The following is a 19,767-nucleotide window of genomic DNA, read 5'->3' on the forward strand; positions in this document are numbered from 1 at the left end:
TCAATTCCTATTAATTTAGCATTGTGTCATATGTGTGACCGTTACATACTTTAACAGTATTAATGACATAATTTGCAATAAACTATATAAATGGCTTTCAAGGATGCCTATTAAATGATTTAGATACAACTATAGAAATTACGAGTTTGGACTAACATTCCCTTCCAGGAAGTGTTATCAATTCTCCAGGTCGCTTCATGACACTACTGCTTCATAAGCAGGTTGAGAAATGTGATAGATCAGATAAGTTTAATTGAGTATTTTATATAGTCTAGGGAGCTTACTTAGATCTCAAAAGCATTAGGATATTACTAATAATCAAAGATTAGGGGGTGCGTTCGATGATCTCTATCCCAGGCTCTCTCTCCTTTGCCAAGTTGGTGATGCTGTCATCCACCCCCGCAAAATCTGCGAGGGATGCTAGATATCCATTCATTCGTTGATCGACGGTCCCATGCAATCTCGACTCCAACGTGTATTAGGAGTACGTTCTTTCTACGTCGAACGCAATAAAATGACGAACGCTAATCACTGATAGTTAAATTTAATATCCATTTGGTCTGCAGTTTTTCACCCATCCAGTCGTGGATGCTGAGATGAAACGCAAATGGCATGGTCGTGAATTTATCAAGACGGATTGGAAAAGATGGCAGCTTCTTTTCAGCATCTGGTGTCTTTTTGACTTGGTGTTTTCTCCGATTCTGTTTGCTGTCTTTTCTTACTTGGAAAACAGAAGGAAACGGCGGAAGAACTTGGAAAAGAAACGGAAAAAGAACAAACGTAGGTGTTGAATGGATGGCTTTGAAGTTATCTTTAAAACACGAGCAGTAGTGTTTTATCGGGATTTTTAGACCCGATAAAACACGTGCTGTGAGTTTTTTGAACGGCTTCAAAAACATTCCTGGAAAAGCGTGTGTCAAAAGAGTTCATAACAATGATGCTTTTGTGAACTTTGGCATACGAGAAAAACATTAAACACACACATTATTGGGTTTAAAAACCACTGCAGGTGCTTTTTTATCGACCATTAGATAGGTCAATGGGCTTATGAATTATTAATGAGTTTTTGAAGTGCCCTACATGATTTTTTTTATTTTTCTCACCTGAATTGACACGTCACACTAAGAAGTTCTGCGAAAAAAAATTGTAATTTGGATGAAACGTAATACTTTAAATGACTTTCTACAACGTTTAAATTTGCCGCCATTTTGGCTCACTACTTGAATTAGTCTTCTCTCGGTTCTTCTCGGAGTTGTGACGTACATTAACGAACTTAACAAGTGACTTCAGTTTCTTTTTAGCTGTTCGTATACATCACTGGACAATGGAACTATTGGAACTATTGATTATAAATTGACAATTGTTTTTGTAACCATCTTACTAATTTTGTTTCACCAGATTCAAATATGGAACTTGAAGAAGTAACTTTTTGTGGTGGGAAAAAGAAAAAGCCTAAGGTAACAAGACATGTTAAACAAAACTTAAAATGAGCCACTTACGATCTTAACCCTTAATTTCAATTGTCAGCTATAAACACGACCTCTACTTAAGGGACTTTGTAACACCTTGGTGTTTGTTTTAAGCCAATGACGTACCTCATTGATTTCGATTATTGCTAGTGACCCGAACGTCATGCGAAGGTCTGTCCAATATCCAAAGATTACGGTGCCATGAGGACAGACTATTGGTGGTTAACATCTTACGTCTTTAAAATCTCAAGTACTTAGTTTAGCACTCTCTAAAAGATCGAACGTAACTATTTTACTTTCCTTTGGGGATAGTTATGGTACCAATCAATGGCATAATAGCGTTACACAAAACATGTCGTCATGTGTCAGAACTGGGCGGCTAGACCGGTCGGTCCGCAAATAGAATGTATCAATTTGAAGGACAGCACTGTTTTTTAGAACTCTTCGACTGAAATGGCGCATTCTCAGAGCGGTGTGCGCTATTTTGAACGAATTCGAAAAAGTGGCGTATTAGGTGTCGTTGAAATTTTTCTATTCCTTTTGAAACATGATTGAACTGACTTGCCAGTTCTGACAAATAGAAAGCACCGTTAATCAGCGTTTTTTTATGACATGTTTCTCACCTTTTCTCCTGTTTTATCCGTCTCATAATGGTGTAGAAGACAATTATAGCGGAAGCTATGCAACAACGGGACCTATTGAACAGTATATGCTTATAGACATGATATATTAATTTACTTTCGTTTTGGTTTTCCTTCCTGTGTAGAAAAAGAAAGCCAGGAAGCAGTTATCAGGTAAACCTCATATTTGTATTTTTTCGGGCCACTGTGACCAAAAAGCTTTCTTCCTCTTTTGCCTTGAAAGTTATCAATTTTTTCCCCGCTTTACTGAGGGGTATAAAAGTGACAAATTTCACTTCCGGTTGGGTACAATCCTGCACCAGACAGAAGACGGGAGGGCTGTGACGTCAATACAGGAGCTCTAGTCTCACGATTTCTCTATTCTTCAGTTGTTTTCGTGTGCAGAATGAAACAACTGAGGAATAGAGAAACCGCGATAGTAAACATTCCTGTGTTGTCATCACAGTCCTACTATCCTCACTCTCCCGCCTTGTGCGGTATTGTACTCAACCGGAATTGAAATTTGACACTTTTATGCACCTCAAAAGCGGGAAAGAAAAATCAATAAGGATTTTTCCCACTTTCATATTAGAACAGCATTAACATTGGATCAAGCAAATAAAAAAATTCTAGCTGTCGTCATTTATACTCGGTTCTAATGTAGAAAAGTATCCGAAGTTAGACCTTTAGAAAGCATACCTCTAGATTTCAAGAAAATGAAGTGTCGTTAAAAAGAGAAAAGACGTCATTGTGTTGCCATGATGACTCCTATTTTTACATAAATAACTGCATCTGAAAGTTTAGTTTATTTTTTGTTGTACATTTTGTTGATCAACCTCGTTCCCAGGGCTTTCTGGAAACGAAGTTGCCTGTTGATCTCCTGGATTACACTTCAATGCGTTTTTATTTAAACTTGGAAAGTGTAAGTTCCGAAAACTCCAATCGACCCACCTTAAAACTTTAATGATTTGCTTTCTTTATAACATCTGTGTCAGAGATCTACCTAATGACATTGGAGACTCCTTACTTCAAATTTGTTCGCGACACGCTCAGCTACATAGTCCTCCTCGTTCTACACTTTGCTCTGTGCCTATCACCATCAACCATTTCCTTCAGCGGTTTGGAGTGGGCCATCCTAGTATTCTTTATTGGTCGCTTTTTGGTAGAGCGGAAGCAGTTATCCGATGCCATTCATCACTTGAAACAACAAAGAAACAATGGTGATGCTAGAGCTCAGTCAAAATGCATTTCCCTGAAAGCGCTGTCAATGTATCTAAGGTAAATCTATGATTTATTATTTATTTATTTATTTTTTTTTACTGCTATCGGTGTTCGTTTTATTCATTCACTACAGACCGTCTACAGTTCTGAAAGTTGCCCTTTGAGGAAGTCATTTCCTATCTTGCCTGCATGAACTTCTAGAAACGATTGGTTGGAGAATTGATATTGATTCAATGATTGACTAACCGATTGAAGGATTGATTGATTGATTGAATAATCGATTGATTAACTGGTTGATTGACTGATTGATTGATTGATTGATTGATTGATTGGTTGATTGATTGATTGATTGATTGATTGATTGATTGAGTGATTGAGTGATTGAGTGATTGAGTGATTGATTGATTGATTGATTGATTGATTGATTGATTGATTGATTGATTGATTGATTGATTGATTGATTGATTGATTGATTGATTGATTGATTGATTGATTGATTGATTAATTGCTCGATTGCTTGCTTGGTTGATTGATTTATTGATTGATTCATTGATTGATTTGATTTTTGTACCTATTCGTCTTTTACTTTTCAGAGACTTGTGGAACAAGCTTGACTTTCTCTGTCTAATAATTTACTCCATCACACTGGTAGTAAGATTGGTTTCGTTTATCATGTCTGGATCAGTGGAAAACAACCGAGCTCTTATCATTGCTAGCTACTTCTACGGCTTTAACACCATGTGTCTCACCCTCAGAGTCTTTGGACACGTCATGGAACAATCCAAAGACGTTGGCACCATCCAGATTGCCTTGTTCAGCATTCTGAAAGAAATCATCGTAATAATTTGGCAGTTCACGGCGGCTATTTTGGCTTTCTCCATCGCAATCACAAAAGTGTATGTGGCCGAAAGATCCTTTTATGCAAAAGAAAGTGGTGGGAATGGCAAGTAAGTGTACCAAATTGTTTTAGCAATTGATTTTTTCATCGCGCAGTTTTAGTAACTCATGGCAAACAACAGATACATGATTTGACTCTCCGAATCAGGGCCATACGTGACAGGGGTTATGCCGATGACATGTGGTGTCAATGTGGCATGACCGAAAGCTAAATATTTTTCCATTGGGGCCGACCTAGCCTCCCACGCAGTCGTTTTTAGGGGACTCGTATTACCTCCTCCCCACAAACGCCTGCTCACCCAAGCGCCACATTCCTTTCCCATTGTTTTACTCCCCAAGCACCTTAGCCAATCACCATCGAGACATTGTCTTATGATATCAAATCAAATTGCTGGTTACAATGGCCGCTTCCGTTTCCCGCGAGCTTTGTACAGTCTCTGGTACAGTCTTGAGAGATGCGGGAGTTAAGTTGGAATATATATATTTTTTCACTTCTGGAATGGCTGGTCACATGGCTGAAACGCTAAAACAAATATCGAATATGAATACAAGGGCTTCTTGTGCGACGTTTTGACACCGCTATCTGCTGGGAGAGTCACAATCTGGAAAGTGTGATCGGCCTTCCCCGCCTGATCGAGTTGACATTCGGTGAAGACATCACCTCTTTAATACGGGTGCGGAAACTGTGGAGCAGATTTGTTTGTTTGTACGAAGTGCTACGAGAGACTTATTCGATTCGAGAAAGCAAAGAATAATGTAGAAGGTATCAAGGACAGATCTGCAGTCCATTAAAGACTATTAAACGGAAAGTAAAACGATAAAGAGCCGATCAACTTGTGGTCCTTGTGGAAAATGTCGCGCATGCCCCCGACAGCAAAGCGAGTTTCAACTGCAAAAATCTTTAAAGTTTACCGACATATCGGGTAATATTTCGGTTTCCTCCACACCGACAAGTTCGACAAGATTGAAGGCAAAGCTTGATAAATATTAAAGCGACTTTGCGAAACCAGTCGGCAAATTGACGAAAATATCGCTATTTCCCGTCACGAATTATTTGATTGCAGCCAGTTGATACGCATTAAAATGAGAAATTTTGCGGTCAACCTTCCAGATTTTAGAAGGTTCACTGTGATTGGCTTAGCGGCGGAAAGGAATGTGGCGCTTGGGTAAGCAGGCGTTTGTGGGGAGGAGGTAATACGAGTCCCCTAAAAACGACTGCGTGGGAGGCTAGGGCCGACCTAGCTCACCCAGGTTTTTCATCATATCACAATTATTCCGTTTGATTTTACTTGGAACCATTGGTATTGTTCGACATGGGTTGATTTAAGGAGGAAAGTGACTCCTCTTGCTACTGTGAAAACGTTTTGTGCATCTCGAGATGCCCAGTAACACAAAGGTATTTTTTACTAGGTTTGTGAATAAACGAGAAAAGCAGATCTTAACCCCTAGGGTTAGGGTTAGGGTTACGGTTACGTTTTAGAATGTACTTTAAAGCTTCAGTTCTTGTTGCTTAATTATCCATGAAAAATGTATGGCTATCTCTAATTTCAAGAACCCTTGCTAAAGTCTTCTGTTCTTACGGTCGTAAACAGCACAAAAATACATCTGAATTAGTAGATACCATCTTTAAACTAATGAATTAGTGGCTAGGACGGCACTTTATCCTCATTAATTGTTCTTTTCAATTGGAGAGACCTTAAAATAGGATGTACCCGTGACACTATTTTATCTGTACTCCCTCATTAAGAGACCTTTCTCTTGTTGTCTCATGCTTTACCAATTCCCTTGCCATAGTGGGGGAATTGTACAATGTCCCCAGGTGGGTATTTCTGTGTATCTCTGACAAGGTTTCCTGGGATACGATCCGAAAATAGCTCCTCTGTCACTCAGTGTCCTGTAGGCTAACTACTTTTAAAACAATTATTCCGCAAGCGCACAATGGATATGAGGAGTTAGAAAGCACAACTAAATGGTCGCTATTTCTCAGGCATGGTACAATGGAGGTATACCATGGGCGCTAAGCTAATCAAATCCCCGGAATTGCAAAACAATGACAGTTACAAAAACAGTTACTAAAAAAACGCAATATTCATTACTGAGCTACTGACTGACTGAGAAGATTCACAACTACCATCTGAAAGTCGGTCTAAAATGGTCATCATTGAGTGACAGACCTACGCGGTAAATAAATAAATAAATAAATAAATAATAAATAAATAAATTACATTTGCAGGTGACACACCTTATCTGTAAATAATTTTTTTGTTGTTGTTTTTTTTTTTCAGTGTTTGTAAGATTTCCGGAATTTCATGGTAAGTGCGCACCTCAACCAGACCGTAAACAATGTTTATAAAACATATTAAGAAAGTCTTGATACAAAATCCCCCTGACGGGATTTAAGAAAAACAGCCAAAATTGTTACACCTCTTCTTTACAGACGCACAGTGTCCTAGGCTGGATGCCTGCGAATTATCAACTCTTGCTCATTTAGCCATAAACTCTTTGTACGTGTCATTTTTGTCATGTTGTTGTTGCTTGTTTGTTTGTTGTTATTTATTTTTTTTTTTGGGGGGGGGGGGGGGGTTTGCTTCTTTATCTTAAACCCTCCGGACCAACCTTCAAGACCGAAACGCAGTGTGGGTGGCTGTAAATCATGACGTTTGGCTGTAATGTCAATAGACCTTTCAAAATCTCTATTTTCACTGGACCCTGATAACCTGCAGCTGCATTGCTTTTTTGGGTTGGGAGCATTGTTGTGTTGTTCGTTCTTTTGTCCCCTTGACAAATCATAGAATACCTTGCAAAAGGTGTAAGTCGCCCCTTAATTTTACGATTCTCATGATCAGTAGTACAGGACGGGTGAAAATACAAAACCATTTTCCCCTGTGCTTTTATTTTTTGTTGACGTGAGTCATGAACCCTTTTTTTTTTTCAATGAATATATTTATTAACATAGAGCACATATAATACAACATATAATACAACAGTACTTACAATACCTATAATATAACGCCACTAACTCAATAACTAATAGAAAACTTATTGACTCACAACTTTACTGAACAACAATACCTTTAATACAACACTTCTAACTTATATACTTATTGAAAAATGAAGATCTTATTGCTATGTCTATAAAAATTAAATTACAAACTCTATGCTTACTGTATAACATAATATATAGTATCCGGTAGTCAGCAAATTATGTTCAACTTACTCTAGCTACTCATGAGTCATGAACCTGGCTATGGTAAAGTTATTAGAAAATTATCCACATCGTCTTTAATTGAAAAAAACTGTATATTTTAATTTGGCAGTTGGTGGGCAATAATGACTCACATGGGTTGGTCCTTGCTGGGGATCTCAGATGGCTTAGACCCTATGACGTCAGTGGATGCTCCCTCCGAGACTATTGCCCAAATCTTCTATGCCGGATTCTTTATCATGGGAGTCATCCTCCTTGTTAACATGCTGATAGCCCTGCTATCCAACACGTATCAGCGAATACAAGTAAGAGAATCAATAGAGAGAAAAATCATGTTATATTGTACAGGGTAAATTTCTATAATGGAGAATGATTGAACTGAGGGGTAGTTTGTATTATTCAGTTGAGTACTCTGCCAACTGAGCTACCTAGCCAAGATTAGTGACGCAAATAAAAACTGAAGTTATAAGAACAAAGCAAAAAGTAAGGCAGTCAAACATCGCAGAAATCCTCTTGCGTTCCATGACTATAGAGTTTAATTAGATATAATTTTGCTGCAACAACTCTTGTAAGCGAGAATCAACGGTTCCAAGAAAGACCATGGGTGCTTACCATTTACATGGAAAACCCGAAAATTCCAGTTGGAAAATCAAATGGTACGCATCATTCCATTTGGGGTACTTCTGAAATTATGGGCTTCTGGTCATAGTGATGCATTTTTATTGCTCCTTCTGGGATTTACAGCTGATGTTCATACATTTTGCATGATATCCATCTTTTGTGAAGACAAGCTAAATCATTTCGTATTTATGCCGAGAATTTCCATCCGGATGGTTTGTGTAAATGGTAAGCACCCCATGTAACATGGTACAATTTCGTGTATAAACAACAAAGACTGAATGATTGATTGATTGATTGATTGATTGATTGATTCTGATCTTTGTAGGACAACTCGTTACAAGAATGGTCATTTAAAACTGCGGTTACAATTCAAACATACGATGGATATGATCCAATACCAGTGCCTCTTAATATCATCTACAGCATGGCCAGGCTACTCAGACTTGTGAAAAGGAAAGGAAAAGAAGAGGTATATATATATATGAGCATAAGAAGAAGGGAACTAAAGTAGCGACGGAAGAAACGTCAGTAAACCATCACTTAAAAATTTACTGAGAGTCATGTTATTTGAGCTAGTTCCCGATTGTTGCAACTCGTTAAACGTATACCAAGAGAGACAACTATCGTAGAATTCAAAAAAAGTCCTCGAGATCGGGAATAACACTGAACGTGCGCGGTTCCGTTCAGGCAGTTTAGTTCGAATATGACAGTCTAAAGAATACATTTGGGGGAAAAAAACAACTCACCTAAAAAAGCGGAGTGAAGTGTGCCTCAAAAGTGAACTCCTAACGCAGCCGTGCATTTGATCTACCATGTTCTTCCAAACATTTTTAATTTTATCCTAACGAATGGTGTTACACTATTGAGTATTTTCGTAAGCCTTACTTGTCTTAAAATCCTTACTGAATTTAATTACAGATATTTGCACATTCACCTAAATTATACATTATTGAAAATGTTCGGACTATGTTTTTCCACTGAAAGTTTATCAAAATCCTCCTACCATATTTGTGGTTAAACTAGTCCTCCTTCGCAGCCCTGTTAGGGCAACGTTTCTTCCCTTCTTGATTGAAGAATTGAAGCCACACTTCTTTGCGAAATGCGTCAACACGGGAACTCAGACCAGATTACAAGACCACTACGATACCGATACCGTCTGCCTTGCGACTTTCGTTACCAAGCTTGCTGTTTCTCTTAAGACAGAAATGACAGATAACTTCTGCGAGCCAGTTTGTTTTCGCCAAGTTATTAGGAATTCCTTGAAGTAGCCTTAAGCTAGGGTAATTATGAACCAAGTGAATAGATTCCACGTTTTCATACCCTTTTCCCTTGTTTTGTTTGCAGGGAAGTATGCTGGAATTTGTCATTACCGACCTGGATAGGGTTTACACTGAAGAGAACGGAAATTCCTTCCCTGTACCTGGTAATATAACACCTACGTGCTAATCACATGAGTACTTGTTTGAAGTTTTGGGAAAACCCAGAAATTCAAGATGGCGGAGTTATGAAGACAGGGGGAGGATTCCACTCCCACCCACACCCACCCCCCCCCCCCCCCAACCACAGTAGACGTAAAAAGATTGGTCTGGTTAGGGTCAATATTAAAAGTCGTTGTTTCACACATAAACTGCTGAGCCGGGTTTATCCATGACTCAGAACTGGGGTTAGGCGAGTTTACTACTTGCGATGTCATCAATTGTTTTGGCGACGTGAGATGTTTTCAACAATGAGCTCGTGAAACGTGGAAAGAGCTTGGTATACACATCGTATTAAGTAAATGATCGAGTGCAACGTGTTGGAGTTAAGACCACATGCTAAACTATGCAGCTTTTACTTGCATAATTCAAGGAAAATGTGGTTTCCCCAGCAATTGTATCTCTGTTATAAAAGCTTTACTTTGCTCAAACGTTAGTCCCAAATTTTTTCAGCAGAGAAGACCAAAAGAGAAAGAGCAGGAAAAACAGTAGAATAAAAAGACGAATTCGTAACAAAGTTTTAACGATTTTTTTCTGGGCATGTCGGAGCAAACTCTTTCAAATTTGACCTCCAACTGAAAAAGGAAAGGTTAGTTTTGGAACTAAAACCAACATCTTGGCCAGCCTGGCTGCATGCGCAATAAATAATAATAATCTTTATTAATTCCATAAGATAAAAAAACTACGCATCTTATGTTACAAAACTTCCCGTAAAAATAGAGCAAAAAATCATATTAAAAAATATGAAATCACAAAGCTAGGTCATATTTAAAAATTAGGCGATTAAAATAGGAACACTTCACTTGATCCGTGTTCAATTTCGGTCGGTGACTAGATTTGTGCCTTAGATTGTATTCTGTGACCTTCACTTTAGGCATAAGGTTTTTCAAAGGATGTTTCTCTTGCTGTTTAACCTTGTCGAAATTTTTCCTGTCTTGTTGTTCTAACAGATCGTAGATGTTAACTGCTTTAGAGTCGACGTCACAACGAGTTATAAACACATATCAGCGGGGTTTGATAGAATTTTAGTGTAATAAGAACTAACTTCATTCTTACTATCAGATGAGCAAAAGCACGACCTGGTCCTTCGGGAAACACTGGGAAATCGACAAATGATCAGTCAGATTCTGGATGCAACCTTTGAATTCCAATTTCGTGGTGATCAAGAGGCTCTGACCTCCGGACCAAAGGTACCTGTATCAGGAATTCAGTTCTTTTAGTAGTTGCTCAAGTTGATCGAATGCCTTTATTGCTTCTGTCACATTACATTCACCTTAAGCTTGCTTAATTTTAGTCACCGTGGTGCAGTAATAGGCCATTTTACAGGTGGAACCGAAGCTGGGATTGACCTTGTTTTGATACAAACCTCACTGCTTTTTATACATGTATGTAGATCATGCTGTTTTTATGCTAACTAGTTTGCATTTACATATGAAAAGCAGTGAGGTCTGTATCAAAACAAGGTCACCTAAAGCCTCGATTCCCGCCAGGCCACAAAACACACAACTGTAAAATGGCCTATTTACGAAACTTGTCAAGAAGTAGTTTCATGATTTTTTCGAGAAAGTACCAATGGAAGAAATGCAAAAAGGAAACGTAGAACAGAGTATGCCCCTCCTATTTGTTATCTGCAGTGATAGGTGTTTGTAAGATTTTTGCAATAGCTGTCGGTGTCGTTGTTAGTTATGCCTGTGTGGTTGGTTCTAGCTAAACCTTTCTAATGTGGTTGGTGATTAAATAAACAAATAATTTTAACAAATTCATTTCTATTCTTATTCCAAGATGTGGCAAGTCCACACGGGTGTCATGGTAGAAGGTCACCATTTAACCTGTGAAGATATGAGTTTCTGTGCAGAATGTCAACTCCGAGTTGGCAAGCAACATTGGTCTGGTGCTAGATATCGCAAATCCTTCTCTCCTGAGTTTCCCCATTTTGAGGTGAGTGACGTCGAAAATCTACGTTACATGACACATTAGCAATGACTGGGGCCAAATATTCTTTCCCCCATCTCTATGCAGTTCAGTTCCCCTCTTCCCTTTAAAGTCAGAAAAATTTCATTCTGTTAGTGTTTAACACTGCGGGAAAAAGAAGAAACACAAAAGAAACATTCAGAAACACCATAACTCTTCAAAATCCCAATTGGAAGGGTTAGGTCAAAGAGTTGTGCTGTTTACAAGATGTGACCGAGGGAACAGGATACTACCATGAAACAAACTCATCTAATGGTTGGAGAAGGAACTCTAACTTGGGAACTCCGGATTGCAACTCCGCGTCTCTTACCGCACTTTGTCTTACACCGCCTCCCTTAAAGACGGTGTTTCCTAATACAGAAGTATTTTTGCGCAGTTTGGGGGCATTTTTTTATCTCTGAAAGATGTATGGCTACCCCTAATTTTCTTTTTGTTTAAAACCAAGAGCACTTGCTACGTTCTGCTTTCTCTCATAGTTTTAAACCGCGCAAAAATATCCCTGTATTAGTAGGCACCATCCACAGGAAACCTGAGTACCTCGAGAGGCGCAGAACGTATTCACAGTAACAAAAGTAGGCACCGTTCTTGAATTCTGAGTTTGCGCAAAAATTTTTCTCTGATTTTTTCAGGTTGCAATTTTAGAGACTGGAAAGCAGATAATGCTGGCAATTGGCGTTGTAAATGAGGGCTACGATACGAGTAAAATGCCCGGAGTGGAGAAAGGTACTGTAGGATACTTTACAGAAGGAGTCATCTATGATGCTGAAAACAATATGTATGGCAGAGGAACTGAAGGTATTGTAGAACAGCAGACGAAGAAAGGCATCGAACCAAGTTTACTGGTTATAAAGTCGTTTAATCAATTTCTCTCTAAATGGTAAACTGTTAGTGGCCCGGGGAGGGGGAGGGGGTTATCCCCAATATAACCTATGTAGGTATGTGCGGCGCGAAAGGGTATGGTTTTTGAGCGGTTTTTGGTGTGAAATGGGGTCTAGATTTTAACCTTTTAGGCCTGAAAGTCTGAAAACGGGTATGGATTCTAGAAACCAAAGGTGAGTTGCATAAAATTTAACGTCGGGCGTAACTGCTAACGCCAGACCTTCAGCCCAGTCACATTCAGTATTTTAACGTCTGACAATAGCATTTACGCCCGCCGTTAAGTTTTATACAACTCGTCCCAGGTCTAGCCTGCGTCGCAGACAGTGTAAACAATCCCTGAAATAGTCCGTCTGCGAAACGGCTCCCAAAAGCTTGTTCTGGTATCCCGCAGTTTTGCAGGGATATCTGTAACCATTTCTGATTGGCTTAATTTCTAACGCTTTCTATGATTGGTCGTTCCTTCTTGGGCAATACTCTGATCTCCAACCGCGATCCTATAAATACGATTTGTACTTGTTGTTCTTCCGCGGGTTTTCTTTTTGATTGATCAATTGATCGTTTTAAAATATTTTAGCGTTGTGAATTAAAAGAAAATGACGGCTTTTTCTGAAGAAAGTTGGGAACGAGCGTTTAGAGCCGTGAAAAGAGCACTTCGAAATATCTAATCTTCTTCCGGAACAAGAAAATTCGCTTCGGGAATTTCTGTTAGGTCAAAATATTTTTGTGAATTTGCCGACTGGCTATGGCAAATATTTTATTATTTCAATGTCTTCCAATTGCGGCGGACGATATTTTCGGAAGGCCTCGTGGTCCCAGTGTCATTTTAGTAATATCACCGTTGCGAGCTCTTATGGAAGACCAGGTTCGTCTACTAAATGATATTGGAATTCCAGCGATTGCTATCACAGACAAAGAGGACGAGGATCGAGTTCACGCAACAGGTCCTGAATGGTAATTTCGTGCTCGTCTATGGCTCTCCTGAGTGTTTTCTCTATCTCCACTGAATCTTGGAGAAGCATTTTTGATTGTGAGAGCTTCAAAAAGATGTTAATCGAAGTCGCTTTCGACGAGGCTCATTGTATTACACAATGGTACGTAGCTATAATTTGCAACCTGTTGATCAAGCTGAAAGTAAATGTGGCGTTTTACTCGTAAAATTCTTAATTGTAAGCTTAAAATATAGTCTAGTCTGCTTTTAGCGTAATTTTCATGCACAGGTTATTTTTTATCTAATCATTTTTTAGTGCGATAAATAAACAACTTGTCATTTATTTGTAGACTATTGCGTGATTGCTCAATGGGAAAATGTCCAAACAGAGAGCGCGTTAGAAATTAAGCCAATCATAAATGGTTACAGATATCCGTGCAAACCGGCGGGATACCAGAACAAGCTATTTGGAGCCGTTTCGCAGACGGACTATATCGAGTTCTCTATAGGTCTTGAGTGACAAGTCCGGCTGCAACGCAGGCTAGCCAGGTCTGAAATGGGTCCGATTTTTATAGGCCTGATCTGAGCAAAAATACCAGGAAATTAAAATATCTTGGACTGAATCGGGGTCAGAGTTTGGAGAACCGAGCTGCACACCCCCAACAAAACTTCCAGGGAGTACTCCCCCCTCGGGGACAGATGGGGAGGGGGTGACGGTGTGAGCGCGGCGTCGGACTTTCAATCGGAGTTTCTGTTATGCACGGATGGTTGGTGGTTTTAGGTTAGTCTGCTGTTTGCATTATTGTGTTGTTTTCTTAGGCACGAAACTCTACCTCACATTGTCTCTCTTCGCGCAGGTGTATAAATGGGTAACAGCGACATATTGCTGGGGGAAACCTTATGATAGACTAGCATCCCATCCAGGGCAAAGGGGATAACTGTATTCCTATAAGCGCTTCCTCGGCTCCTAGTGCAACTTAACTGGTAAACTGTCAGTACGAGCTTTGTAATAACGGTTTGTCCCACGCAGGACCTGCTGTGGCTTCTCGAGGCGATCGGATTCGCTGTACAGTCATGTTTGAGAATGCACAAGAGAGAAATGGAAGAGTACAAGTTCCAATTTTCTTTACTCTGAACGGCACAAGGATGATTATCCTTAGAGATAATCAGACTTTCATGGACTATGACTCTGATACACCATTGTACCCATACATTGCCATGACTGAAGGCTGCAGTGTGTTGGCCAAGGTAAGAATCAGTATACTTCAAAAACTCATTAATAATTCATACGCCCATTGACCTATCAAATGGTCGATAATAAACCATGTGCAGTGACTTTATATCGATAAACCCCCTCCTTATTAGTATGCGGTGTTTTTCTCGTATGCTAATTTCCAACGTTCATTGACACACGCTTTTCAAAGAAATGTTTTTGAAGCCGTTAAAAAACTCGCAGCACGTGCGATAAAACAATAATTTTAAACTGCGCAAAAATAGTCCTATATTAGTAGGCACTACCCCTAGGAAACCTGACTATCTCGAGATGCGCAGATCTAGAACGTATGCGCAGTGAGAGATCCTTAATGGCGTGGCCAGTGTGAATTCCATGCAGTTCACGCTGTTTCCATAAAAAACAAAAACAGAAGCCTTCAATTACAATGGATACTCTAAAGTTCCTGACGAAGTTAAAGTCCAAAATATATTTTCTTGGCTATATTGGCTATCTATCATCTCATATCCAACGCTCGCTGGTGTAATAGTTGTTGGACAATATCAGGAAACTCTTTAAAGCAAAAGCCTTATTCGATATCTCACTGGTGGAAGAATAGAAGGGAAATTCCATTTCTAAAACCAACACTACGTATATATTATTTCGTTTATTATAAAAAGATACCAATTGATGAGAAGCTTTCGGCTATTTTCCGAAGATTGAAGACCATTTCTCGATTTTTTTCCGAACATAGTTTGAAGGTCGCGCCGACTTTTTCCAAAAAATTTGCCGACGATTGCCACGATGGCCGGGAAGGATTGTAGCCTCCCACGCAGACGTCCTTAGGGGTTCGCCACGCGTTTCCTTCACGTTTGTGGGGAAGGAAACGCGTGACGAACCCCTAAGGACGTCTGCGTGGGAGGCTAGGGAGGATTGTGGCATTTTAAGGAACGAAACTAAAAAAAGGACTTTGTAGACTTCAAACACATTTTTTAACACCTCAAACAACTTTGCTTAATCTTTGTTTCAGTTATGTTCCGCAGAAAATGAAGAACGCGGGGTATCCAAGACTGACGATCTTGACAGCAGGGTTACAAAAATTGAGAAAAGCTTGGAGGAGACAAACCGGAAACTTGATGTCTTATTAGCGAGATTGACACCCAAAGAGCAATCCGCCCAAGGGCCTTGAACAGCTTGAAAAGTCAAAAGGAGAATGATGTGATGCAAAGAGACGATTGCCTGTTAAACTCAAGGCTTTAATCAGCTTATCTCATACCAAAGTACAGCACAAGAAAAAACATTGCGACTGAGCGCAACGAGCCTCGGTTGTGTTATATATTATATAATTATACCGCTTACTTAAATCGCTGGCTCGTAATGTTGATAATGTCCGTGCGAGGACACGTGTTCTTATCCCAGTTCTTGGTATGGGGTGCAACAATTATACTACAGAGAAAACACCGTTACTAAAAGAAAACGGTCAAAATATGCGCTCCATATAATTTCAACCACGGATTTCTTAAAGTATGTAATTTTAAAGCTCACTTTTAATTAGATCAGTATTTATCGAACGAGACCAACCTACATGCCTAGCTGTACTCTTTCTGCCTTCTAACAGTTATACTATGTTAGTAACTAAAACTCATTATTACCCTTTTTATGTAGACTTAAGAATTGGTTCATGCTTTTAGCCGGCGTATATCGAGTTATGGATGCACGAGGGAAGTTTAAAGAGCACGAGAGAAGCGTAAGAGTTGCTCGAGGCGTAGCCGAGAGCAACTCTAGCTTCTTGAGTGCTTTCCAAACTTTCCAAGTGCATCCATAACTCGATATACGCACAGCTAAAAGCATGAACCAATTCTTTTATAACATAGTGAAAATAAAGTAAATAATTCCTGGAAAACAAGTTTTGTTCCCGATTAATTACAAAATTCTCTGTACAAAAAAAAAAGGCGAAAATGGTTTCTCATATCGGTTCAATCTTAACGTTTCATTAAGCTTCAAGCTCTTATAAATATACATTTTTTATGGTGTTGTCTCTCTGTAAAAGTTTTTTTTATAACAGCGCGCGCATGCTTCCCCCATCTGACTTGCACACGTCATCGGATGGACGCACGGCCGTGCGTATGTTGAGAAATGTACCATGATGACGCCAATAGGAATTAGATTAGGATGCACGCGCGCTATGTTATAAAACGAAATGTTTATAAGATGAGCAGTAGTCTGTGCTAGTTGCAGCTGTTATCAGATCTGTCTTTTAGAAAACGTTAATTTAAATTTAAGCCTTTAAAGTGTCGGAAGGAAACTATGAAATTATTACTCCCAGGAAGAATTAACTGTAATCTGTTTTTGGCGAATTTTCCAAAATACACTGGAGGAACTTGAAAACGATTGGCCAAGTTTTTCAAGTTGCAATCCGTTTCCATTCTATAGCCATTTGCAGCAAAAGATGAATGATTCTAGTTTCTGCGCACTTGTAGGGTTGTTGTTAACGACATTCAGGGTAAGTTATTAAAAGACAGTTTAGACGGTGTTTAACAAAACCACGTTCTAAGCCGTTTTCAATTTTGCCAACAATCATATCTAAACATTGTCTACTGCCGACGGTAACAAGAAGGCTTCCATCCCAGACTAGAAAACTATTTATCTACTTAGGATAAACCACTTGTAAACAGATTTGGAGGCCCACTGATTGTCTTACGCCGCGGCCTAAGTTAGACTCTGTTTAAATAACTGGCCCTCACGTACTGTTTACATCCATACAAGCATGTTTTTGGCGATCCAAAGCCTTTAATATCATACCAGGAAAACACGTCGAATAGCATTCAGAAGACGACGTTTTTAAACCTTTTTTTTTTGAAGTTTTTACAGCTTTCTATCAAAATGATGCATAATAAACTGTGTGTATCTGGAGTGCTTAACCCTTTATTTAGCCCTAACAGTGATCAGCATCAAATTTTTCCTGGTAATATTTAACAATTATTCACCAAAGTGGAGGTGAATAGTGATGGATATTTACCGAGCCGCGAAGCGGTGAGGTAAATATCCATCATTTTCACCGACACTGAGGTGAATAATTGTTTTACTATATACCACACAAGCTGAATAAGAAGTGGACCAAAAATTACTTTATTTTTGACAATATACCGACAAATGGCGGGAAATTTTAAAATCTCGCGCGCCGCGCGGTAATAGATTTCTTATTATAGAAAGTTCCGTCTCTCTTTCTTGCAGACAAATAAAACTTCTGGAGGCACTTGTTTAGTTGCTCACGTGTCTTTTCGTTGATTGTTGTGTGAAATTTGTCCTGTTGTTGAAACCACACTGCAAAATATTAGATGTTTCTTTGTTTACATTGTAATTATAGTGCTCGACAGTTTCGTAAAAAATGCATTGTATTTTTATTTTTCGCCTTAGAATATGAGGTTTGAAAGATTTAATAACTTACCATGTAATGCCGTCAAACCAAAATTTGCTGCCGTTTTTGTATTTTTTGTAATAGCCGTCTATTTTATCGAAATATTTTCCTCTTAAGTGACCGTGGCGAAACGGGAAGCCATCTTGTTTCTCTTCGACTGCTCGGAGGTGAATAGTACTTGGCTAATCACCTCTGAGCAAGCCAATCAGCGCGCGCAAAAGCACTATTCACTTGTGTGGTATATACTAACAATTTTTATTTTACCCCTAAGGTCATGAGAATTAAGGATATGATCACCCAAGATGAATTTTCTTGATCTTTTAATAACTTGTCCCCAGTACTTTTATACGAAAAGTATGAGGACAAGAAAGGAAAATTTGTTCTTTGATATGAGGGGTTAAAGGGTTAAAATGATAATCAGAAGGTATCCCCGAAACGTATTACTGTTTTTCCATGAACCTAATTTAATGGCGTTAGCTCCCACGAGTCTCCTGTAGCTCAGTGGTAGAGCATCCGAACTAGTAATCGGAAGGTCTTAGGTTCGACTCCTGATAGGAGCACTCGGATTTTTTCCGAGTATTCTCATTTGTTTAAATGTAGTTTTAAGCATTCCAGACTTGTACATGGCTGCAAAAAGCCTGAGGCGAGCCTGGGGCTATGTTGCAAACGTAGAGTGAATGTCAATATAACAATTCAGCAAGTAGGAATCTGGTTTGTACTTTCAACTCCGTTTAGTACGCAGGAGCAGTTATACAAGAAGCTCGTTATTAAAGAAAATAGGCTGACCTACTACTCCTTGAACAATGTTGTCTTAATTAATCACCTGGGCCCGGTTGTTCGAAAGCCGATTAACGCTAATCCCCGATTAAAAATTAACCGACGTTTTCACCTCGCTTATTTTAAATGTTTTAAACTCTTTTGGAAGAATCTTTATTCATTAGTAATTAAACTTGAATCAAAGTTTATGTTAACCCAGGTTTAGCTTAACCGGGCTTTGAACAACTGGGCCCTGCAGAATCGATTTAAATTCCAAGCTATGTTTTTTTTTTTCAGTTTTTTTATGGAGTCACCCATATCGCTTGATGTGCTCTTTTACGTCCATTAGAACAATTTTTATTGAGTACAAAGATCCTCTTTACTTCTTCAGAAATGTATCAGAGTTAATTTGTTTGTAACACCTGTGAACAATAGGATAATTAATAATTAACCCTATCTGGTCCGGGCTTTTTTTTTTCTCTTTCTTCTGGGACCGGCGGGGTTGGGGGGGGGGGGGGAGAAGGGATTCCCCCCTCCATAACCTCGCAAATATAAAAGCTATGACAATGAGACTTGGAGGAGAGATAGTACGTCCAAAGATATTTCCTTTGAGGTCAGCAACGGAAAGTGATGACAACATATGGTGTTGTAATCACAACCAAACTGATTGCATGCAGGGCTGACACTACCGAAAAGGGGGGTAGGGGCTTGTAATCACATCATGATTGTCAAATGGCGACAAACCTGGATCCGCCATCTTGAATTTCTGGATTTCCCGAAAACGTTAGGAAAGCGCCGACAGTGAATGAAAGGTAATCGCAACCAATAAAGAAACGATAATGTGGGCTAAAAACATAAAACGTTACAGAAAAAAAAGTAATTTTTTTCATTTGAAAAGGCATTTTCCATTTTCTGAAAAATGGGTTGCCATGGCAACATCAAAGTCAATGGACAATAACCCATGACATAAAATTGTTTCCAGATAAATTTCCGAAAAAGATGTGAAGTTTCAGGCTATTTGCTCAAATATTAAAAAAAGTTATTCAGGATCAAAGTTGCCGCGGGCAGAATCCCCCCCCCCCCCCCCACCCCCAGTC

General features: G+C 39.2%; 1 protein-coding gene across 2 annotated transcripts in view; it reads left to right on the top strand.

The window, feature by feature from the left end:
• The window catches only part of LOC146453709 (uncharacterized), a 46,129-nt gene extending 28,720 nt beyond the window's left edge, over nucleotides 1-17,409 (top strand). For both annotated transcript variants that reach the window (XM_085096276.1, XM_085096277.1), the window contains exons 6-19: nucleotides 567-780; nucleotides 1,399-1,457; nucleotides 2,236-2,263; nucleotides 3,085-3,367; nucleotides 3,904-4,257; nucleotides 6,493-6,519; nucleotides 7,525-7,717; nucleotides 8,359-8,502; nucleotides 9,378-9,456; nucleotides 10,571-10,698; nucleotides 11,291-11,446; nucleotides 12,109-12,274; nucleotides 14,317-14,534; nucleotides 15,527-17,409. In XM_085096276.1, coding sequence (XP_084952402.1) covers nucleotides 567-780; nucleotides 1,399-1,457; nucleotides 2,236-2,263; nucleotides 3,085-3,367; nucleotides 3,904-4,257; nucleotides 6,493-6,519; nucleotides 7,525-7,717; nucleotides 8,359-8,502; nucleotides 9,378-9,456; nucleotides 10,571-10,698; nucleotides 11,291-11,446; nucleotides 12,109-12,274; nucleotides 14,317-14,534; nucleotides 15,527-15,685 — 2,208 coding nt within the window. In that variant the 3' untranslated portion in view covers nucleotides 15,686-17,409. The remainder of the gene's footprint in view (nucleotides 1-566; nucleotides 781-1,398; nucleotides 1,458-2,235; nucleotides 2,264-3,084; nucleotides 3,368-3,903; nucleotides 4,258-6,492; nucleotides 6,520-7,524; nucleotides 7,718-8,358; nucleotides 8,503-9,377; nucleotides 9,457-10,570; nucleotides 10,699-11,290; nucleotides 11,447-12,108; nucleotides 12,275-14,316; nucleotides 14,535-15,526) is intronic.
• Nucleotides 17,410-19,767: the final 2,358 nt, after the last annotated feature.

Source organism: Pavona decussata, unplaced genomic scaffold (genome assembly GCF_977016875.1).
Source record: "Pavona decussata unplaced genomic scaffold, jaPavDecu1.1 SCAFFOLD_324, whole genome shotgun sequence".
In the NCBI taxonomy this organism is placed as follows: domain Eukaryota; kingdom Metazoa; phylum Cnidaria; class Anthozoa; order Scleractinia; family Agariciidae; genus Pavona; species Pavona decussata.